General features: G+C 41.2%; 2 protein-coding genes across 5 annotated transcripts in view; one reads left to right on the top strand and one right to left on the bottom strand.

The window, feature by feature from the left end:
* The window catches only part of LOC126200732 (uncharacterized), a 67,077-nt gene extending 53,718 nt beyond the window's left edge, over positions 1–13,359 (top strand). For all 3 annotated transcript variants that reach the window (XM_049936731.1, XM_049936733.1, XM_049936732.1), the window contains exons 6-7: positions 733–776; positions 10,768–13,359. In XM_049936731.1, coding sequence (XP_049792688.1) covers positions 733–776; positions 10,768–13,194 — 2,471 coding nt within the window. In that variant the 3' untranslated portion in view covers positions 13,195–13,359. The remainder of the gene's footprint in view (positions 1–732; positions 777–10,767) is intronic.
* LOC126200768 (dual specificity protein phosphatase 23-like) overlaps positions 2,346–19,692 on the bottom strand; it is a 95,638-nt gene continuing 78,291 nt past the window's right edge. Inside the window, exon 3 of one of the 2 annotated variants that reach the window (XM_049936735.1) lies at positions 2,346–2,665. In XM_049936735.1, coding sequence (XP_049792692.1) covers positions 2,626–2,665 — 40 coding nt within the window. In that variant the 3' untranslated portion in view covers positions 2,346–2,625. Of the gene's footprint in view, positions 2,666–14,023; positions 14,359–19,692 lie in introns of those variants that run through there. The other variant, XM_049936734.1, reaches the window with a different exon arrangement.

Genomic DNA, 19,692 nt, shown 5'->3' with positions numbered 1-19,692 from the left:
TCATCCACCCATAAGAAAACCTCTGGATTTTGAGTGTGGGCATCACGGTTCTGACCTTCATCACAGATGCATCAAGGGGTAAGGGGGAGTGTGATGGCCTTCCCCCTGTGTGACATGTCCATATTTACCTCTGTTGCAGAGGCATCATTGGGTAAGGGGAGGTGCAATGACCTTCCCATGGTGTGGCACGTCCAAGTTGACATCGATCGCAGTGGTGTCGAGAGGGGTAAGCGGAAGTGCGAAAGCCTTACTGTGGTGTGACATTTGTGGGAGCATTTAGCAAAATTGTGGTGCCAGTGTGGCATCATTAACCCACCTCAAGTGTCACAGGCAAACTATCCTCCAAAAATTGCTACTGCCAAATTTTTCCAAACAGATTGTTTGAGTTTAATTGCATGGTGGCCCAGGAGCATTGCCAAACACGGAGCTGCTGTACAATTACAGAGGAAGGAGGCAGGCACCATCGAGCTAAGTTTCATATTTCAGTCACAATGGGAGAAAATGATGGGTTTCAAATAAGTGACCCTTTAATTAGATTCTGTAGTGTATAAAATTATGGTTAAACCATTACTCGCATCTGTAGTTCATAGAATCAGGCTTAACAAGTCTTGCTGATTGTGTGTTGAATTCGGTAGCTACAACAAAAAATACTTGAGCATAAATTTCTTTAAATTGTGTTTATTTTCTGAAAACTGAGACAGTTTCTTGAAATTTTCTTCTTTCTTCCTGCAGTTCCTGTGGAGAAGCACGATCCTGCTATAGATGTGCCTGAAAAGGTAAGAACACCATCATCGTAAGTAGTTTGTATCAAAATCTATTACAATTAGGCTTTATATTCTTAATTGTATCAAAAGGAAAATTCACTTGAAGAAACTATACAACTATTAGCCAGAATTGCTGGCCAGTTATTACCTTCAAGAGAGGAAATACCAGTTCTGCTGATAGGCACAGCAGTGTTTTTATTATATCTTTACTCTTTTATCGGAGATGTGTATTAAAAATACAGAGGTATTTGTTTGAAAACAGTATGACATTAAATGAGCTCATATTGGTATAAGATGAAATTTGCAGTATTATATTTTGTCTGTCCATTAAATAACCCACATTTCATCTTGGAATAAAAACTGCCACCTAAATTTTGCTTTGCAGTAGTATGGAGGTAATTCTCAAGATTAGTGAGAATGTGAGATATTGGGAAAGAATGGTTTGAAATCGTGAATTGAAACACTGAGAACCATAAGGACCTAGAGCACACCATTGTCAGATCTATATGAAGTGAATGTACAGAAATTGGTAAGAGAGCTTTTCTTGGATGTTCATGTGTACGATATGGCCCTACACCACAGATAAAAGTGGCTCATCAGATCAATAGATGTCAGGAGCATGCTTACATGCTACAATATCAAAATCACCAATGATGTGCTTTAGGCTCGAATGGTTCTCTGGGTCTCAGTTAAATTTTATGTGCTGTCCCTCAGTTCAGATGATGGTTACTTTAAAACTTTGACTGTTGGACATGTAAACCTTGCTGTTTCTTAGAATGCCAGTCATTTTTATTACTGTTTTAGAAACAATATGGCCATTACAACAGAACAAAAATAGGATAGAGCCCTTCAATATACTTGATTATGTATTTAAAAGCAGAAATTGTACCCTATCAAATGACAGGATCAGCTGTCTACCAGCATTTTTATATCCCGTGACATGACAGGATTGGCAGTACAAGAAGAAGAAGAAGAAGAAGAAGAAGAAGAAGAAGAAGAAGAACTAATTTTGTACCCCATCTTTGTTTCTGGTCTAGAAGTCTGTCTCTGTTGATCACAAGATCAACAGAGTGATTGAACTCCGTATTGTTGCAAAGTGTGACATAATGACACTGAAGTATACAGTGACCCAATGTTTAAAAACTTGTGGAACCCTAAGCAGTCTGATCACAAACTTTTGTAGATTGTACAAACACCAAAACCTCCTTTTAGGAAAGTGAAGAGAGTAAAAGTTGTAGAGATTGAAACTATGTGAAGATACCCAAAAGTAGCAACCAGCACTTTTATCAGCATTTGTTCATTCCTCTCACTTGTTGTAAATGGATTTTGAGGAAACATTGCTCTTTGTTTGCGTCTCAATCTCTCTTACCTTTTTCTTATGGTCCTTCAGTGGGATTTATAGCAGAGGTGGTTCTCAGCCTGTCTCAAATATTTGTTCTTTAACCTTACCAAATAACGTTCTTTTGACCACCAGCTGTAAAAGTTGTCTGCATCCAAACGTAATGAAGCCTCCACTGTCCAACTCACTAACCCAGTTCCACACACGGCCACGAGGACATAACTCAAATAATGACTCCAAAATCATTTTCATAGAAACATAAATTTATTTAGAAAAATATAGTAAAAAGTGCAGAAACAATGATAATATTAATGTTTTCTTCCCGACTTTTGACATCTCTTTCCTGGTACTGTCTTCCATATTTCAGGAGAAAATTTTCATTCAGTAATTACTTTCAAAACTGACCCAAGGTGAAAGTCTGAAGTTTTTAATCTGGCAGGAGATTCATTTCCTTTCGTAATTGAAAATAGCTGCTCATGTCGATAAGTACTTCCAAACATGGGAATAGTTTCATATACTCAGCTATGATGACAGGCTCAGGATGGAGATCCATCTGGAAAACCTGGAATTTTCAGAGAATTACGTTTTACCTTGGAAAATTGAGGATTTAATTTTATTGAGCTTCATAAATTACAAATTTTAAAATACTTAATATTTGAAAGCATGTTAATTATTTGAACATTAGTCCATATAAATTATTGATGTTTAAAAATGTGGCCCAAAGAGGGAAGCTGATCCTACCCTTCTCCAAGACCTGTTTCAATCCTTCATGATTATTCTATAAGGACGGATAAGTGAACAAGAGGATTGGTAAGTTTTGCACATTCAAGGGGACACGAGAAGCACTCCCTGCCAAGTGCCACCAGTGTATACACTACAGAGTTGGTTGCCGTATCTCGGGCTTTGCAGTACATCAAATCCCAGGCAATGATGGACTTTCTAATCTGTAGCAATTCTGTGAGTTGCTTAAAAGGCATAACCCTGTGTTATCCCAAAAATCTTATGGTCGCCAACATCCAAGACATACTGGTTGACCTCTACAGCTCTGGAAAGACAGTGACCTTCATCTGGACACCAAACCACATAGACATTCCAGGAATTCCGACCATCTTGCTAAAGATCAGACTACAGGAGATCAACTTGATGTCAGGATACCAGACACCGACATAAGATTACAAATTCAACACAACATTTTGAGACTCTGGGAATTAGAATGGCAGGCATCTACGACCCAAAACAAGTTGAGTGAGTAAAGGGTCCACTGGGCTGTGGCTTACATCTTTTGAGGCCTCTAAGAAAGGTGCCGTTCTGTTGCACTGACTATGCATTAGCCACTCGAGAATCACCTAAGAGTTCCTTCTGCTTCGGGAGTAGCCTACTTACTGCAGCTGCGGCAGTCTATTGATGATAATGCGTGCTGTTGAATGTGCCCTGCTGGCCAATCTGAAGCATTCTGTTTGCCTACCTTACTACCTCAGATGCTTGCAGATGACGAGACAGCCATTGCCGAAGTTTTGCGTTTCCTGAGGGAGAGCGGATTTACGCTCCAAAAGTAGATTCTCAGAAATTTCTCCATCAAATTAAGGTCTATGTTTGATACTAGTAGACTTCTCTTGGCCAGGAATGCTCTTTTGCCAGTGCTACCGTATTTACTCGAATCTAAGCCGCACTTTTTTTCCGGTTTTTGTGATCCAAAAAACCGCCTGCGGCTTAGAATCGAGTGCAAAGCAAGCGGAAGTTCAGAAAAATGTTGGTGGGTGCCGCCACAACTAACTTCTGCCGTCAAATATATGTAGCGCTACACAGGCATGCTTTCTAGGCACAAAGGTAAACACTGGCGCCAAAACCTCTGCGTCAGTAAATAAATTTTAAAAAAAAGGTGGAAGACGAGCTTTTTTTCTCCACCCCGAGTTTCGACCACTGCATTTTCATACATTATCCAACAAAGTAAGTACAAATTCCGTATTGTTCATCTTCGAATGTAGCAGCATATCAATGTACTACGAAAATCCGACTGGCAAGACTGTTTGGGATGTTTGTCAATATGGCCAACTCTACATTCTGAATTTTTTCCTACCTGTGAGAAGAGATGGTCGCTAATAGGAACTTTTATGAATTGTGAATCACATGCAGTATTCTCTTCGCCATAAGAATAACACGAATATAAACATTTTGCCATGTATTGTTTCGTGTTTGCTGCTATCTCATTTAAATCCTGTCTGCCTAATAAACTACAAAACTAGAGTGAGACAACAGCAAATGTGGAAGAATATACATATCATGTCATGTTTATATTCGTATTATTCTTATGCCTAATAGTGATACAATCAGAAACGAAGCACGGCAATTGAATAGATTTTTAAATCTAAGATGACTTAATTTCTGTGCAGAATGTAATGTACTAAAGAGGCGCCTGCAAAGATTTTCAAACGGAGAAAAATTTTCGCTAAACTCTCGTTCAGAACATCTTCTATCATACGCAGTCTATTATTTGGTTCTTGTTGATCATTATCGAAGAAAGCAGCAGTGTAAGTAACAACAAATAGCAGTCTCTTGCCATTGTTTCGCTAATGAGACTATTCCTCTTTTTTTTTTTTTTTTTTTTTTTTTTTTTAAGCGGCGGTAGCGCGCACAAAAGCAAGCCATGCCGCAAGCGGCGAGAGGCCGTAAACACGCACTATCAGAATGCGACAAACAATGCATGACACAGTACAGTAATGCATTTTCAGCTTAGAGTGACGTAAACACCTATAACAAAGAAAACGGCGCTTATCAGATCAAAGAAAAATAAGCAATCAATTCAAACCAGACGAAGCACGTGAAAAAGGAAGGCTATCCGTATAAATATGGACGGCCTGACGCATAGCAATGGCTACCTGGTAAAGCTTAATTGCTAAGCTTACCACTCGAACCAAACTACTGTAGCTGTATCGTCATTCATTCGACCTAAATTGTGTCTCATATTACAAAGGACCAACTTTGTTTCGATTTGGAGATGTGGCCTAAAACTTTTCTCTCCCCTTGAATTTCGAGTCTCAAATTTCAGGTGCGGCTTAGATTCGAGTAAATACGGTAGTCTGCTTTTAATGTCCTCCTCGATCCATCCATCATGGATTATTTTCCTAATTAGCTAGCAGAATTCCTTCACTTCATCTGCTTCATGATCACCTGTTCCGATGTTTAGTTTCTCACTGTTCGCATTTCTGCTACTTCTCATTACTTGCATCTTTCTTAAATATACTCTCAATCCATATTTTGTACTCATTAGACTGTTCATGCCATTCAGCAGATCCAGTAATTCTTCTTTACTTTCACTGAGGTTAGCAGTGTCATCAGTGAATCTTATGACGATATCCTTTCACTTTGAATTTTAATTCCCCTCTTGAACCTTTCTTTTATTTCCATCATTGCTTATTCGATGTATAGATTGAATGGTAGGAGCTAAAAACACACACACACACACACACACACACCACTCCTTTGCACCCTTCCTCTGTGCTATATACCCAGTCCTACGATTTGGATAGACCCCTTTTGTAGCCCTAAGGAAAATGCTAATCCATGCATTTGACTAAGTCGATTCCAATCGGTACTCCGAAACTACCCAATGTGGCAAGTATCTACACAAATGGGTCAAAAGTCAGTGACAGGGTTGGTTATCCTTTCCTGCTCACAAAGGCACCCAAGAAGTGTTCTCTGCAGAGTGCATGCAGTATATACACTGCAGAATTGGTTGTCATATCAAAGGCTCTGCAGCACATTAAAACTCCCACCGCAAAGGACTTACTGGTTTGTAGTGACTCCATGAGCTGCTTACAAGGCATTTCTCAATACTACCACAAAAACCTTTTGGTTACCAACATCCCAGACCTATTAGTTGACCTCCACTGCTCTGGAACCACTGTCTGAATTCATGTGGACACCAAGCCGTGTGGGCACTCCACAAAATGAGTTCACTGACGATAGAAGTAACCACAAGAGACAAAACTTGAACTCAGAGTACAGGGCACAGACCTACATTCACAACTGTTGACATCAAATTTTCAAAATCTAGGATATAGAACAGCAGGCTGCCACATCCCTCAACAAGCTGAGAACACCAAGGCATGGATACTTCCCTCCAGGTGCCATGGAAGGATGCCATCATACCATTCTACCTGTATATTGGCCACACCAGACTTATCTGTTAGCTTCTTCTTCTCGGACTAATTTCTGCCCTGTAGTGTCATGTTTTTAAACTTTTTATGTATAACAGTTTCAGCTGACTGTCTCAGGACCATACAGTTCTCATTTTCTCACCCCATTTCTGTGATTACCCTTCTTGGTGTATAGATTTGAGTTTTTAGCTGCCTTGGTGATATCTTACTTTTAATCATCTGACTTGAGCTATTGTCATGCAAATTGACAGCTGTGACAACCGTCACAAACTCAGGAGTTGTCAGTTCTCCTTTCCTTGTTCCACACATCACCTTATGTGAATTTAAAGTGCAATGAGGGACTGGTAACAAAGATTTTTTGTCCCTTTAAACTCATAATGATCTTCACCAAACTGTGTAACACTGTGTCTTCCAGAATCCAGTAATAAGATATTTGGTATATTTACTAGTGCCTGAAGCAGCTACTTTATTTGCAGATGTTTCCATTATGCGGATAAGTTATGAGTATCATTGTTAAAACTGAGGTACTAAGTGTCATAAGTTTTCCTCAAGGTGTCATGTCTCCAATCACCAACCCTTACCCTACATTTGGAATTGGGACTGGCTATGTTTAGCTAGTACTAAATCTGCTAAATCCATACTTTAGCTGCTGCAGGTGAAATTGGCAGGTATTTGATATAACTAAGGATGTGGTGGGTGAACTCTACAGTGGCAAGAGGCAATGGGTGGTTGTCAGAATTATGACCAATGGTGGGATAAAGGAGCAGTGTTGGCAACAGCTCCATCAAGGCACTGACCACAGCAGTGGCAGCAGTTCACAGTGCAGATGAGAGACAGCCTTGCTGTCCAGGACATACACTCCTGGAAATAGAAAAAAGAACACATTGACACCGGTGTGTCAGACCCACCATACTTGCTCTGGACACTGCGAGAGGGCTGTACAAGCAATGATCACACGCACGGCACAGCGGACACACCAGGAACCGCGGTGTTGGCCGTCGAATGGCGCTAGCTGCGCAGCACTTGTGCACCGCCGCCGTCAGTGTCAGCCAGTTTGCTGTGACGTACGGAGCTCCATCGCAGTCTTTAACACTGGTAGCATGCCGCGACAGCGTGGACGTGAACCGTATGTGCAGTTGACGGACTTTGAGCGAGGGCGTATAGTGGGCATGCGGGAGGCCGGGTGGACGTACCGCCGAATTGCTCAACACGTGGGGCGTGAGGTCTCCACAGTACATCGATGTTGTCGCCAGTGGTCGGCGGAAGGTGCACGTGCCCGTCGACCTGGGACCGGACCACAGCGACGCACGGATGCACGCCAAGACCGTAGGATCCTACGCAGTGCCGTAGGGGACCGCACCGCCACTTCCCAGCAAATTAGGGACACTGTTGCTCCTGGGGTATCGGCGAGGACCATTCGCAACCGTCTCCATGAAGCTGGGCTACGGTCCCGCACACCATTAGGCCGTCTTCCGCTCACGCCCCAACATCGTGCAGCCCGCCTCCAGTGGCGTCGCGACAGGCGTGAATGGAGGGACGAATGGAGACGTGTCGTCTTCAGCGATGAGTCGCTTCTGCCTTGGTGCCAATGATGGTCGTATGCGTGTTTGGCGCCGTGCAGGTGAGCGCCACAATCAGGACTGCATACGACCGAGGCACACAGGGCCAACACCCGGCATCATGGTGTGGGGAGCGATCTCCTACACTGGCCGTACACCACTGGTGATCGTCGAGGGGACACTGAATAGTGCACGGTACATCCAAACCGTCATCGAACCCATCGTTCTACCATTCCTAGACCGGCAAGGGAACTTGCTGTTCCAACAGGACAATGCACGTCCGCATGTATCCCGTGCCACCCAACGTGCTCTAGAAGGTGTAAGTCAAGTACCCTGGCCAGCAAGATCTCCGGATCGGTCCCCCATTGAGCATGTTTGGGACTGGATGAAACGTCGTCTCACGCGGTCTGCACGTCCAGCACGAACGCTGGTCCAACTGAGGCGCCAGGTGGAAATGGCATGGCAAGCCGTTCCACAGGACTACATCCAGCATCTCTACGATCGTCTCCATGGGAGAATAGCAGCCTGCATTGCTGCGAAAGGTGGATATACACTGTACTAGTGCCGACATTGTGCATGCTCTGTTGCCTGTGTCTATGTGCCTGTGGTTCTGTCAGTGTGATCATGTGATGTATCTGACCCCAGGAATGTGCCAATAAAGTTTCCCCTTCCTGGGACAATGAATTCACGGTGTTCTTATTTCAATTTCCAGGAGTGTAGTTCGCCAAGGCACCGATGTCCCAACATGGGGGAGATGACTTTCATCTAAAATGCCTACACATTCAAGTGGAAGCAAGCAGCTTTGGTAGTTGCTTGCGCAGCAAAATGAGTGAGCAGCTGCACTGTCCCAGGCTCGAACTGTAAGCCTACTGTAGGTAGGAGGCGTGCAGTGTCTGATGGTTGGCCTACAGGAGGCCCACTGGTCACAAGGCACTAAGTTGCCTGCATGGACTTTGCACAGTTGGCAGGCCTGCTGCAAGTAGTAGTAAGCCTGGCGGTGGCAGCTTGCAGACTTGATCGACCCATAGGTTGTTGTAGCTTTCCTTTTAGATGGTGGCTGCCAGGCTGCATACATATATCGAAAAATGAGGCATATATATGTTGTTGTCAAAGTGTTGATTTGTCACATAACTCAAAACAGTACACTGGCTTGGTCATGCAGTAATCAGGGCACCGATGCTAAGAGGCCGTGTCTTCTACTGTGCTTTACCATATTACGCCTCTGGTCTGAGGTAACTTCGGTTCTGTGGCACTGGTTGTTACTGTGTCAGGAGGTTAGTCCTGTTGTAGTTGCATAGTGAGATTTATTGTAATAACGGAAGGAGTACAGGAAACAACTCGGTGCACTATACAGTTGAGGTATTGAGCAGTTGTCAGGCACATGAACAACACTGAAGATATTGATGACGCTTTGGACAATATTCATCCTCCATCAGAACTAATGCACATGATGCAGATGCAGCTGCCGCCTCCCCCCCCCTCCTGTGCGCGTTAGAAGAGTAAGAAAACGTGTAGGGGAAGCTCTTATGGGCAAGGTGTGTGTGGCACACGAAGTGGAGGAATGGGTTAGTGGTGGGCGGGGGAGGGGGGGGGGTTATAACATAACAATGGAAGGAGGAGACCATGAAAAGAAAGGATAGTTTTTATTAATGGATTAAAGAGGAAGACATACCAAATAGTTGTTGAGATGGGTGTGGGTGTCAAGCGTAGATCAAGGCGAGGAAGATCATAGGGAAAAATCAAAGAATCTGTTGTTAAGACCATTTTCATCTACGTAATTCACAGAAACTTGTTTTGAGGGATGGGGTGAGGAGGATCAAGCTGGCTCTGGTTGTTGAAGCAACCATTTCAGTCAAACCACATTGTGCCTGCATTGGATTCTTCAATTAGTGGTCGAACTTGCTCTTGGGCCAATGTTTGGTCTATGGAGAATGGTACACATCAAATCTCTGGTATGGCCAATGGCACACTCATAGCACTGTCAATGTCAAACTTTCTGTGGACAATCTAGAAGAATCCTTCAAAGCCACCCAATATCTTTAACACCTTTGTCCGGTTCAGTTATCTTCATGAGTCCTTCCCAGTTGTTCCAAGAAGCATCTGTCAGTATCAAGCACTCCAACCATAACCAATACTGTCAAGTATTTGGCAGCCAAACCTTTCACAATATTCTGTCTCTTCTGTACTCTTTGGCCACCCACGGATGGTGTATGTGCAGTGATGAGCAATCATGAACCCATTATCCTGATAATCTTAAGTCAGCCACAGTTCATCACAGTTCACAAACAGCTTTCCCGCATATACATGTGTTTCCAGAATTTTCCAACTCCTACATAAACCAGTTGCAAAGGAATTAACCCTCATCCCTATCACAAATGTCACCACTGAGTGGAAAATTTTAATGACATTCTCTGCCAGGGATTTGGCTATTTTTCATCATGTCCTAAAATGGGCAACATTTTTCCCAAAATTCTTCCCACTTCTCTCAAAATGGTTTCCCTCAGCCCACCTAATGAGCAAACTATGTTCCTCCATACTTACGCCAGAGCTACTCCTGGTCTGTTGCCACATTAAAGACCTTTCATATGAACTCACACAACACATCCTGTTAAAGACCAATTCCAAGTATATCGTACCCTATCATAGACACCTGGGAAAGCAGTCATTTCATGTTGAACTTTAGGCAGCACAGAACTGAGTCCATTGGTGCTTCTAGGTTACTTCCCACACCTACTGCCTGATCTGCCTCAACTCTTCCTTTCTTTCTGTATTTTTGTATCGTGTTCTTTCTCCTTTTTTAAAGTATAGATTATTTTCTAGCCTTCATTAATCATAATAATTTTACTGGCTAGTATCCTCCATTGTTTTAATAGCAGTTGTTTTATAGTTGGGGACACAAGCTATGAAAAAAATGTGAATATTTCTAATACCAATATTTTCTGTTACAGGATACATCAGGTGATGCTGCGTTACAGAATAAGACGGTGGCTCCAAGTGATTCAGATGATAAAAAGAAAAATCAAACGCTACTTGTAGACAGAGTACCTGAGAAAAAGACTGATGCTGAGCAGGATAAGAAAAATTATCACTGCAAAATCTGCAACTTTGAAAGTAAACATAAGTCAGTGTTCCTCTTCCATTTGCAGAGACATATTCAAAGTAGTTATAGGTGTGATTTCTGCAATGCATTACTGCCCAAAGGATTTAAAATACTGGATAGCAAGAATGCAGAAACAAGCAATGGAGAAATAGCTAACAAAAATGAGGTCATTCCACACACTGAAGCACCAGAAGTTCAAGTTACAAAAGAAGTGAAGGATTATGTGGAAACAATGATTGAAGAATTACATACCACAGGCATCGTTACCACAATGAAACCAGTAACCCCAGAAAAATTTAAATCCTCTTCGGAAATACAGATTGATAATGTACATAATAAAGAAACTGTTGTGGCGAGTACCCTAAGTGAAACTAAAGATACAAGTGCTATTTATGAACAGCAGAGTGGGACTAGTGTTGAGCAAGGGACACTTAATATCCTTCTGACTTTCCCAAATGAAAGAAGACAAAGTATATCAGTTCATCACGATGTCTCAATAGAAAATAATTTCAGTAATGATGTAGTGGCAAGGCAGCTGAGAGATATATTTGGAAACTTTAATGATGAGCCAATGGATGTAGAAGACAAAACTGATATGCCCGAGGAAAAGAATGTAGGAAGTTTGAATACAGCTTTTGTGAAAACTTTAGCTGATGTTCCATTGCTGGAAAATAGTCCATTAATGGTTGTCAGTAATAATGAAAGTCATAAACAAGAACAGGATGAAGCAGGTCTAAAGAAATTGACTACAGAAAATCCAGTTTCTGAAATATGTGCAGAGGAGATGGATGTTGAGCCTGAAACTAGTTCCTGTAATGAAGACACAGAAGAAAAATATCAAAAACAGTTGGCTTTACTGGATGAAATGGGTTTGATAATGTTACCCAAAAGGATTCGGCCATCTGCATCCAAGCAGAGTGCTGAAACCGTTGTGAAAGGAAGTGACGACGATATGGTAGAGGATAGTAGAGATCGACATTGGGGTGACCCGTGTCACACAGAAAACACTGTAGAGCCAAGTCAAGAACATGAGGATCAAAGCACTCAAGAAAACGAATTAAAAGTCTTGAAGGAGCAGTCTCAATGGCTGCCAGAATCTCTTAATCCTGTAGAAACAATTTCAACCACTACAGCAAGTGTTGCAGTGCTGATGGAAAGTGATGCACAACTGCAGCCTGTTCAGACAACTGAAAATGGAAATGAGTGGTTGAAATCAAATGTCACACTTGTAAATGAGAATCCCCATTGGCTCCATCAAGCAGACAATACATCCACTACCACCGATGGTAGTAGTGAAATGACAGTGTGGACAAATACTGCTAGTCACTCTGATCCACCAGAAACACTTACAGTGGCAGAGACAGAAAGAAATTGGCTGCTACCAGAAAATCAGATTTCTGAACCAGTTTGTAACAATGTAAAGGAAACTGAAATGGAAGGTGTCGCTACTATTAGAGACACACATGTTTGGGACCCAGCACAGAATGGTAACACAGACAGTGGTGGTGACATTTCCAGGAAAAGCGATGAGTTGGGTGGTAATATGAACAGTGATAGTCCTGCCAGCAACAACGGAGAAGGTGTTACCAGCACAACTACTGTACCTGAAAGTGAAGTTACCAACAGTAATGTGTCACTCATTGAAGTAGAAAATGAAAAAAGGGCAGAGAATTCGCTCAGTAACAAGCAATGTGTCAAGGTTGATAAGGAAGACTTCAAGGACAATGTAAATAGTTTACATTCAGATCCAGCTCAGCAAAATACTGTTGAAGAGCCTTCTTCCCCTATGCAAGATGTTGATGACGAAGTGATTACACATAGTGTGGAAACAGTGATTGTAGGCAGCACTCAGACTGAACTGAGTGCACAGGAACATCTAAGTACGGTGTTTGTAACTGACAATGTACAACTTGAGACAGTTACATCAGGACAAGCTGTTAGCCCCAATAAACAGGAATATACTGATGATACTGCCTCAGCCGACAGTTGTGACGTGAAACAATTTGACTTTCGAACATCAGAGACAGACCTGTGTAATGAAGGAGGAAACAGTGTTGAGACTGAAGAAGTCATGTCCAGTATTAGTATCAAGGAAGATGATGATCATTCCTCACAGGTAAAAGAGTTGGAGGACACAGGCAGTATCAGTAGTGTAGTGCCACAGTCTGAACTTAAAGTGTATACTGACAAGTGTCATATCATGACATTGGTTGAAGGACAGAGTGATGTTAATGAAAGTAGTACTGAATCTAATTTTGAGAGTGTAAAAAGATAGAACTGCAATGTTAGAAAGTATCCATTGTTAATGTACAAAGAATTTTTGTGTCAAAAACATATTTTACAAATGAATTGTATTCATTGTTATATTATGTATCTGCCACTGGCTATATTTGTTTATATCTGTATATAATATGTAAATAATGAGTGTTGAAATTAAAAGCATAAAATTTTCACAAGAATAAAATTAATTTGTATACTGTTTCTGCATTTTAATTTAATACATGGAGAAATTTTTGAGGTGTTTGATATTTTACTTGCATCTTGTTACTTTAAAAGCATGTGCATGCGTGCTAAATGTTAAAGAGAATCGAAATCGAATGTTTTGGTGCATTCAGTAGTTCTTTTACTGTGTCACAGAACAACATTTATATTTTGTAAAGCAGTAGACAGTGATTAAATACAATTGCGAAGAGTAAGCATTTTCCCTACTTAACTAATAGCAGTACCATTTCCAGATATTATATTATATAAACTTAAATCCAGTTGGGTTCATTTTTTGCTTATTTGGTGTATGCCATTGTACATCACATGAAATAATTACATATAAATAGTCTACAATACACACATTAAGTATGCACATAAAACATGTGGGTCACATAAATAAAGATATAAAACCAAAAAATATGTGGGAACACAACTGCAGCTGGATATCCATATTGATGGTATATTCTACTATCTTTCCAGTAGCATGGAGTGGCCACAAGTGAAGTCTGTCAGTGGGCGATCAAATATTATGTTTGACGGTTTGCGTAGCAACTCCAGTCACACTTGGGAGAAATTTGTATTCTGCAAGGGTTGTCTGTTTTAAAATAAAACAATTACAATATGGACAAACCAAATTTTATTACATACACATTAAAGGTACACTCTTCAGCTACTTTTTTACATAATCGCCACTGAAATTGAGACACTTACACTGTGGTAAAAGTTTTTCAGTATCGTCTGTAAAAATTTGCCACTTGTGATTGCAGCCACTGGATTATACCAGTGTGCAGTTCAGCATCAAAGTATTGTGTAGTAAGCTGTATCTTCGTTGCTGCGAAGAAGGGGTAGTCACTCAGTGCCAAATCCAGGCAGTATGGTGAATGATCAAACACTCCCGTCCAAAACCCCACAGGAGCTCTTGCATATAATTGACCATCTGTGGATGTGCATTGTCCTGAAAAAACATCATCTACAAAAAGTTTTCCCCAACGCATTTTTGTATTGCCTCTTAATTTCAAGTTTGACAATTTTCACTTGGCTTGCTGTTTTTTGCCAACAAAAATTTAAACACAGAATGCACCTCACAAGTTGCAGGATTTTCTATTGCAGTGTGCATTGTAACACACCACAGAAAGTGAAGTAGCAGAGACACATATCACATGCTATCACCGCTGTAAGCATACTAAATGTAGGAAAGTAATAGGACCAAGATAGTGACTTTAGCCCTGCCCACTGCCACGATAGCAAAAAACTTCTGCTACTTTCTGGATGGCCCTCGTATTTAGGGTTGGCCAGGTTTTGTGAGGCTTGTCAAATTGTTGTGGTGTGGTGGTGAGGCAAGGCTTATTATGAAAAGTAGGTGGTATGTGTTAGGTTCACTCCACTTCCCAGCAATCCACAATGAATCTATTTTCATCCAGAACTGTAGCACTCGTGAAGGGTGGATATCTAGAGCACATCCAGTTCTCTCTCTGCAGAGATGTCTTGATGGATTTGTACAGGAGGGTTATTCTTGAACTTTTTGAGTTCTGTAGGAATGATTTCTCTCATCACAGGCAGAGAAGAGCTATATTGCCTTGTGCGGTAAGCAAATAGGCTGGAGTCATCTGTATTGTGCTTGTAAGGTGCATAGTTTGATTTAGTTGAAAATAGATGCAACTAGTATGAGTTCTGTTAAGTCACACTGGCACTCAGTATTCCACTACCAGATAGACTAGACCAAATGCAGAAGTCCGTAGCATGGTGCTTGAGGATCCCCATGAAGTGAAGTGTTGGCACGATTCTGCAAACTTGTTGTTAGCTCTAATTTTGGCAAATGTGTTTGACAGATGATTCTTGAAGATCAGTGAACTATCTAGAGTGACTTCTAGATATTTTGCATTTAGTTTGTGAGACAGTAGTTTTGATTTGTTAGAGAAAACTGAGTTCTCCATTGGCTAACTTGCTGTCGAGATGGGATGTAAAGAATTCTGTCTTTGTGGCCTTGTTTGTAATCTCCAACAGCAACAGTGTTTCCCAGTAACTTTTAAGCCCTTTGTCAAGATATCCTCAGTGGCCTCTATATCTTTAAAACTTACTGCCAGGGCCCAGTTGTCGGCATCTCCAAACTTCTGTGAGGATGTTTCAGGCATATTAGCTACATGAAGGGTGAATAACGGAGGCAGAACAGATCCCTGTGGAAAGCCAATGTTTGGCTTCTGTTGTGTGCTTGCCTGTTACCCATCAGCGCTTGGAAGCTTTTATTAGAAAGAATGGAAATGACCATGAGTTTTAATATCATGCCCTGTCTCCAGACTATGTCGTATGCTGCTGTAAGATCAATAAACACAGCTGATGTTTTCAGTTGTTTTTGGTAGCCTGCATCTATGATCATAATTATTAAGAGAAAAAACTTGATCCTAGCAATTTCAATTAGAGCAAAATCCTGCCTGTTCAGTTCAGTCAGATATGTTTCAGTATTTTATGTCTGATTCTGTTACAGAATAATCTTTCCAAAAGTTTGTAAATCGTACAGTGTAGTGCAGTTAATCTATAGCTTTGCAGGGAGTCATTTGTTGTTCCTGGTTTTAAGAGAGTGATGATCCTTGTTTGCTTGAGTTGATAGGCAACATTGCCTGTCTGCAAAATACCTGTGAAAAATATGGGAGCACTGTCATGTATTGTTACTGAAATGTATGAGGATTTTGTATGGATACCATTGAAACCAGGGGCTTTTCCTAATTAGCTGTTAGTTCATTCCATGGTTACAGATGTTAGCATTTTGTACAACCGAAACTGAAGTATTAACATGAAAATGAAAATTCACATAGACTTGAATAAGAGCAATATAGAGCGAACGTTTGATGATGCAAGCTGTGTTGATTTGCCACTAAATGAAGGAGCAGGAAGTGTTACAGACACAATAAACCTTTACTTTTCATGGAATTGCCCTGTGCTGAGGGTTTTCAGATCTTTCTTAACCTTAACTGAATGCTCTCGATCTGGTTGAGCTCTTGAGTTTGACACAATATGATCAGCAACTTGATTTGGTTATACAGTGTCTCATACAAATTCCAGTGGGCTACCAACCCCTAACATCCTCAGTAAGGACCAAGCCTACTAGACTTTCTGAAATCCAAACCTTCAATGGTCTCACCCAACTTTTTGCATCTTGCTGTTTCAGTGTTTTCAAGTTGTCTCTGCTTTCCTGGAATTCTTCATGCAACTTCTTGCATTTGACAATCCAGCTGGAGATGTATTTCTTCTGGTAGGCTCTGGAATGACATTTTTGACTCAGTTGGTGGTATCTGTCCTGTGCATTGACAGAGAATGCCTCCCAGTCAGCTTTTTAAAAATTTCATGTGGCAGCCAGAAAATCAAAGCCAGATATTTTGCCCCTTGAGATAAGGTTTTCTTCAGATTCAGCCCTTATCTCTTGTTTGGCAACCAGATTGATATCATTATAACTTAAAATTTTTTGTAGGATTTGACATTTAACTGATCTTATTCCTTCTGTATCAAAGTGACAAACTCAAAGAGGATCTAGGCTTCCTAGTCAGATGGTCCTTAACAAATCTGTTTGTTGGAATCATGTTGTGATGTGTGATGTAAGTGACAGGACACATTGATGATTCTGGTGCCTGCTGTGCTAGTTCATTTACCATTATTCAGGATGTGTGCGAAGTATTCTACTATGGGCATGAAGTAGTATTAATCATTTTAATATTTGCAGCTGAAAATAATTTAGCATTAATGTTACATGAGTTGAAATTCCCAATCCACTCGCGGAACAAGATCACTCACTGATACTTGCTTCCTTCCCTGACCGCCTCCATTCTGTTTATCCTGTTTCAAAATACCTGCACCACTGTCGCACTTTGTTGTCACTCACTAAAGTTTCACCATACACATTACTTACTTATTGATGAGTTTTGGCTGCACTGCGCCCCTTAGCAAGAATAAATCTAATGACAGCTCACCCTTCACATGTAGCTGGAGGAACTATTGTTCTAAGCATGTTTGTATGCTCACTGTGCACTCAAAATTGACTAGTCCAAGGTGATTCAGTTGACGAGCATCCTGGACACAGTGCACAACACATCTGTGTGAAGCTTCATTGGATTTTCACTGTGGTCTTGATTGGGTGACCAGTTGGACCTTGAAATAAATAAATAGCTCTCTTATGTTGTCTGTTACTGTACTCCTTTCCTCTGTAATTTTGGTAGGAAAATTAACAGATTCGGGCTACAATGGTTAAGCAACATTTCCAAAAAGTGTCTTATCTGAATCTTTCAGAAAATTAATAATTAAGCTCCCACAGACTATCATTTTCTTTCTCCTTGTCTGCTAGGTGGCATAACAACTCAATTCTTTCTAATAATTTTTGGAAATTTCCCTGTGGGGATCTAGTACTGCAGTAATTACAAATGACTTTTCCAGCAGCAGCAGTTTATATGCACCAGCTTGAAATTCTTAATACTTGCAGAAAATACTTGGACTTGCAGTTATTTCTAATTTACACAAAAACTCCTTTCTCTGTAATTTCCCTTCAGAAATAGGCTGCCAAATATGTTTAACATATGGATTCCATTATGCACATGGTGTTCTGACAGATAAGACATAAACTTCCTTTTGATGATCTAGGTCACGTAAACAGATAAAAACTTTATTAATTTTGTTTTTTGACTGTCTAATATTCTCTCTCTCTCTCTCTCTCTCTCTCTCTCTCTCTCTCTCTCTCTCTCTCTCTCTCTATAGCAAACTTATTCAAACATGTTTGTTTAGTGTGTGACACTTCATATATCTTGACATCTTTTAAAGCAGTCCATTTGAATGAGATGTAGCCTTAAAAAAATTGCTTTTGAGCCCTGTAATTTTTGCATTTGCATTCCCCTGTCCCTTCAGTTCCCACTGCACATCTATCTTGTTCCTCCTATTAAGGTGTATGGCATATCTTGTGTATCCCCAAATGCCCAAAGGCGGCAACAGGCACACCACTAATGTAAGCTCCATACTGACATCAAACCAGTCAGTTTGCGGTTAACTGACCTTACAGTTTTGTTCAGAGTTGATAGTGCTCCTGCAAGAAACCCAACAAAGCTCACATTTGTGTGTGAGGTTGCTGTACCCAGCTAATCCAGGTCATTTCTGATATTATATTACCTAGTCTATGCAAGATTGTTGCCAGCGCACTTAACAATGAATACATTTTCCTCTTTACTCAAGTCTCTCGTCTGTGCCTTATTGGCCTCTGTTACGTGACCAAAGCTAGCAATAAGGTTTATAATATTTGTGGCAACGAACTCTTAGCCTTGATTTTCCTGCAGCTGTTGGCTTTAACACCCCCCCCCCCTCCCCCCGCAACTGCTCCCTTGTAGCAAGAGCTTTCTTTTTCTACTAAATTCAGTTTCTGATCTGTCTCAAATTCTGATGGTCTGCTGGACCATATGTTCTTATACAATTAAATAAGGATATTCCTCTTCAACAGGTAACAATCTATATCTGTTCTCAAGCACAATGGTAGCCGAGCTATCCAAACTACACTTTTCACCCCTTTCCAGTTCACCTTTCCACATCCACTTCTCTCTCCTCAACCCCCCCCCCCCCCTCCTGAATTTCTCTAGTTAAATTTTCATGCCGACAGTTACTGTCTTAAGGACAGCATATTTGTCACACTACAGCAATGAAATTTTAAATAATTACAAAGATGTACACTTTTATGTATTAGTGGCCTGTCACAGTTGTGTTTACACTAGCAGATACAGATGAAAAATTAGGTCTACAGTTGCTATACTGTGTAACCTTACATAAAACAATGGAAATTCCAGGATGGAATATTAATAATAGCAGACAGGCACAACGAAAAACTGTTACACACTTAGCTTTCAGAAAAAAGCCTCCTTCCGAAAACACAAACACACAAAGCACACCTCACACATACATGACCGCTCTCTCTCTGCTGCAGGCAGAATGCAATGTGGTGTCTCATTGAGTGGGGGAAGTAATATTGAATAGGTGGGGAAGGGGGGTAACAGGATCCAGGTTTGGGGGGGGGGGGGGGGGGGAGGACGAGAGACAGGAGTCGGCACTGCTTGACGGAGTGTGCAGGGACTAGATAAGGATGACTGTTACAGTATCGGGAGGGGCTGGGTGGGAGGGCGGCGGGGAGGTGGTAGAGGGGGAAAAGACTAGTGGTATTAGTAGACAGTGGAGCACAAGGAGTTTGAGAGGATGTGAAACTGGTGGAGGTGATAGGAAAAAGGAGCTGGAAAGTGTGAGGACAGAAGGTTACCTTCGGGTGAGGCTAAGA

The sequence above is a fragment of the Schistocerca nitens genome, chromosome 1 (assembly GCF_023898315.1).
Source record: "Schistocerca nitens isolate TAMUIC-IGC-003100 chromosome 1, iqSchNite1.1, whole genome shotgun sequence".
Taxonomy (NCBI): domain Eukaryota; kingdom Metazoa; phylum Arthropoda; class Insecta; order Orthoptera; family Acrididae; genus Schistocerca; species Schistocerca nitens.
Note: the sequence above shows the minus strand (reverse complement) of the source record. Positions and strands in the feature narration are given on the sequence as shown.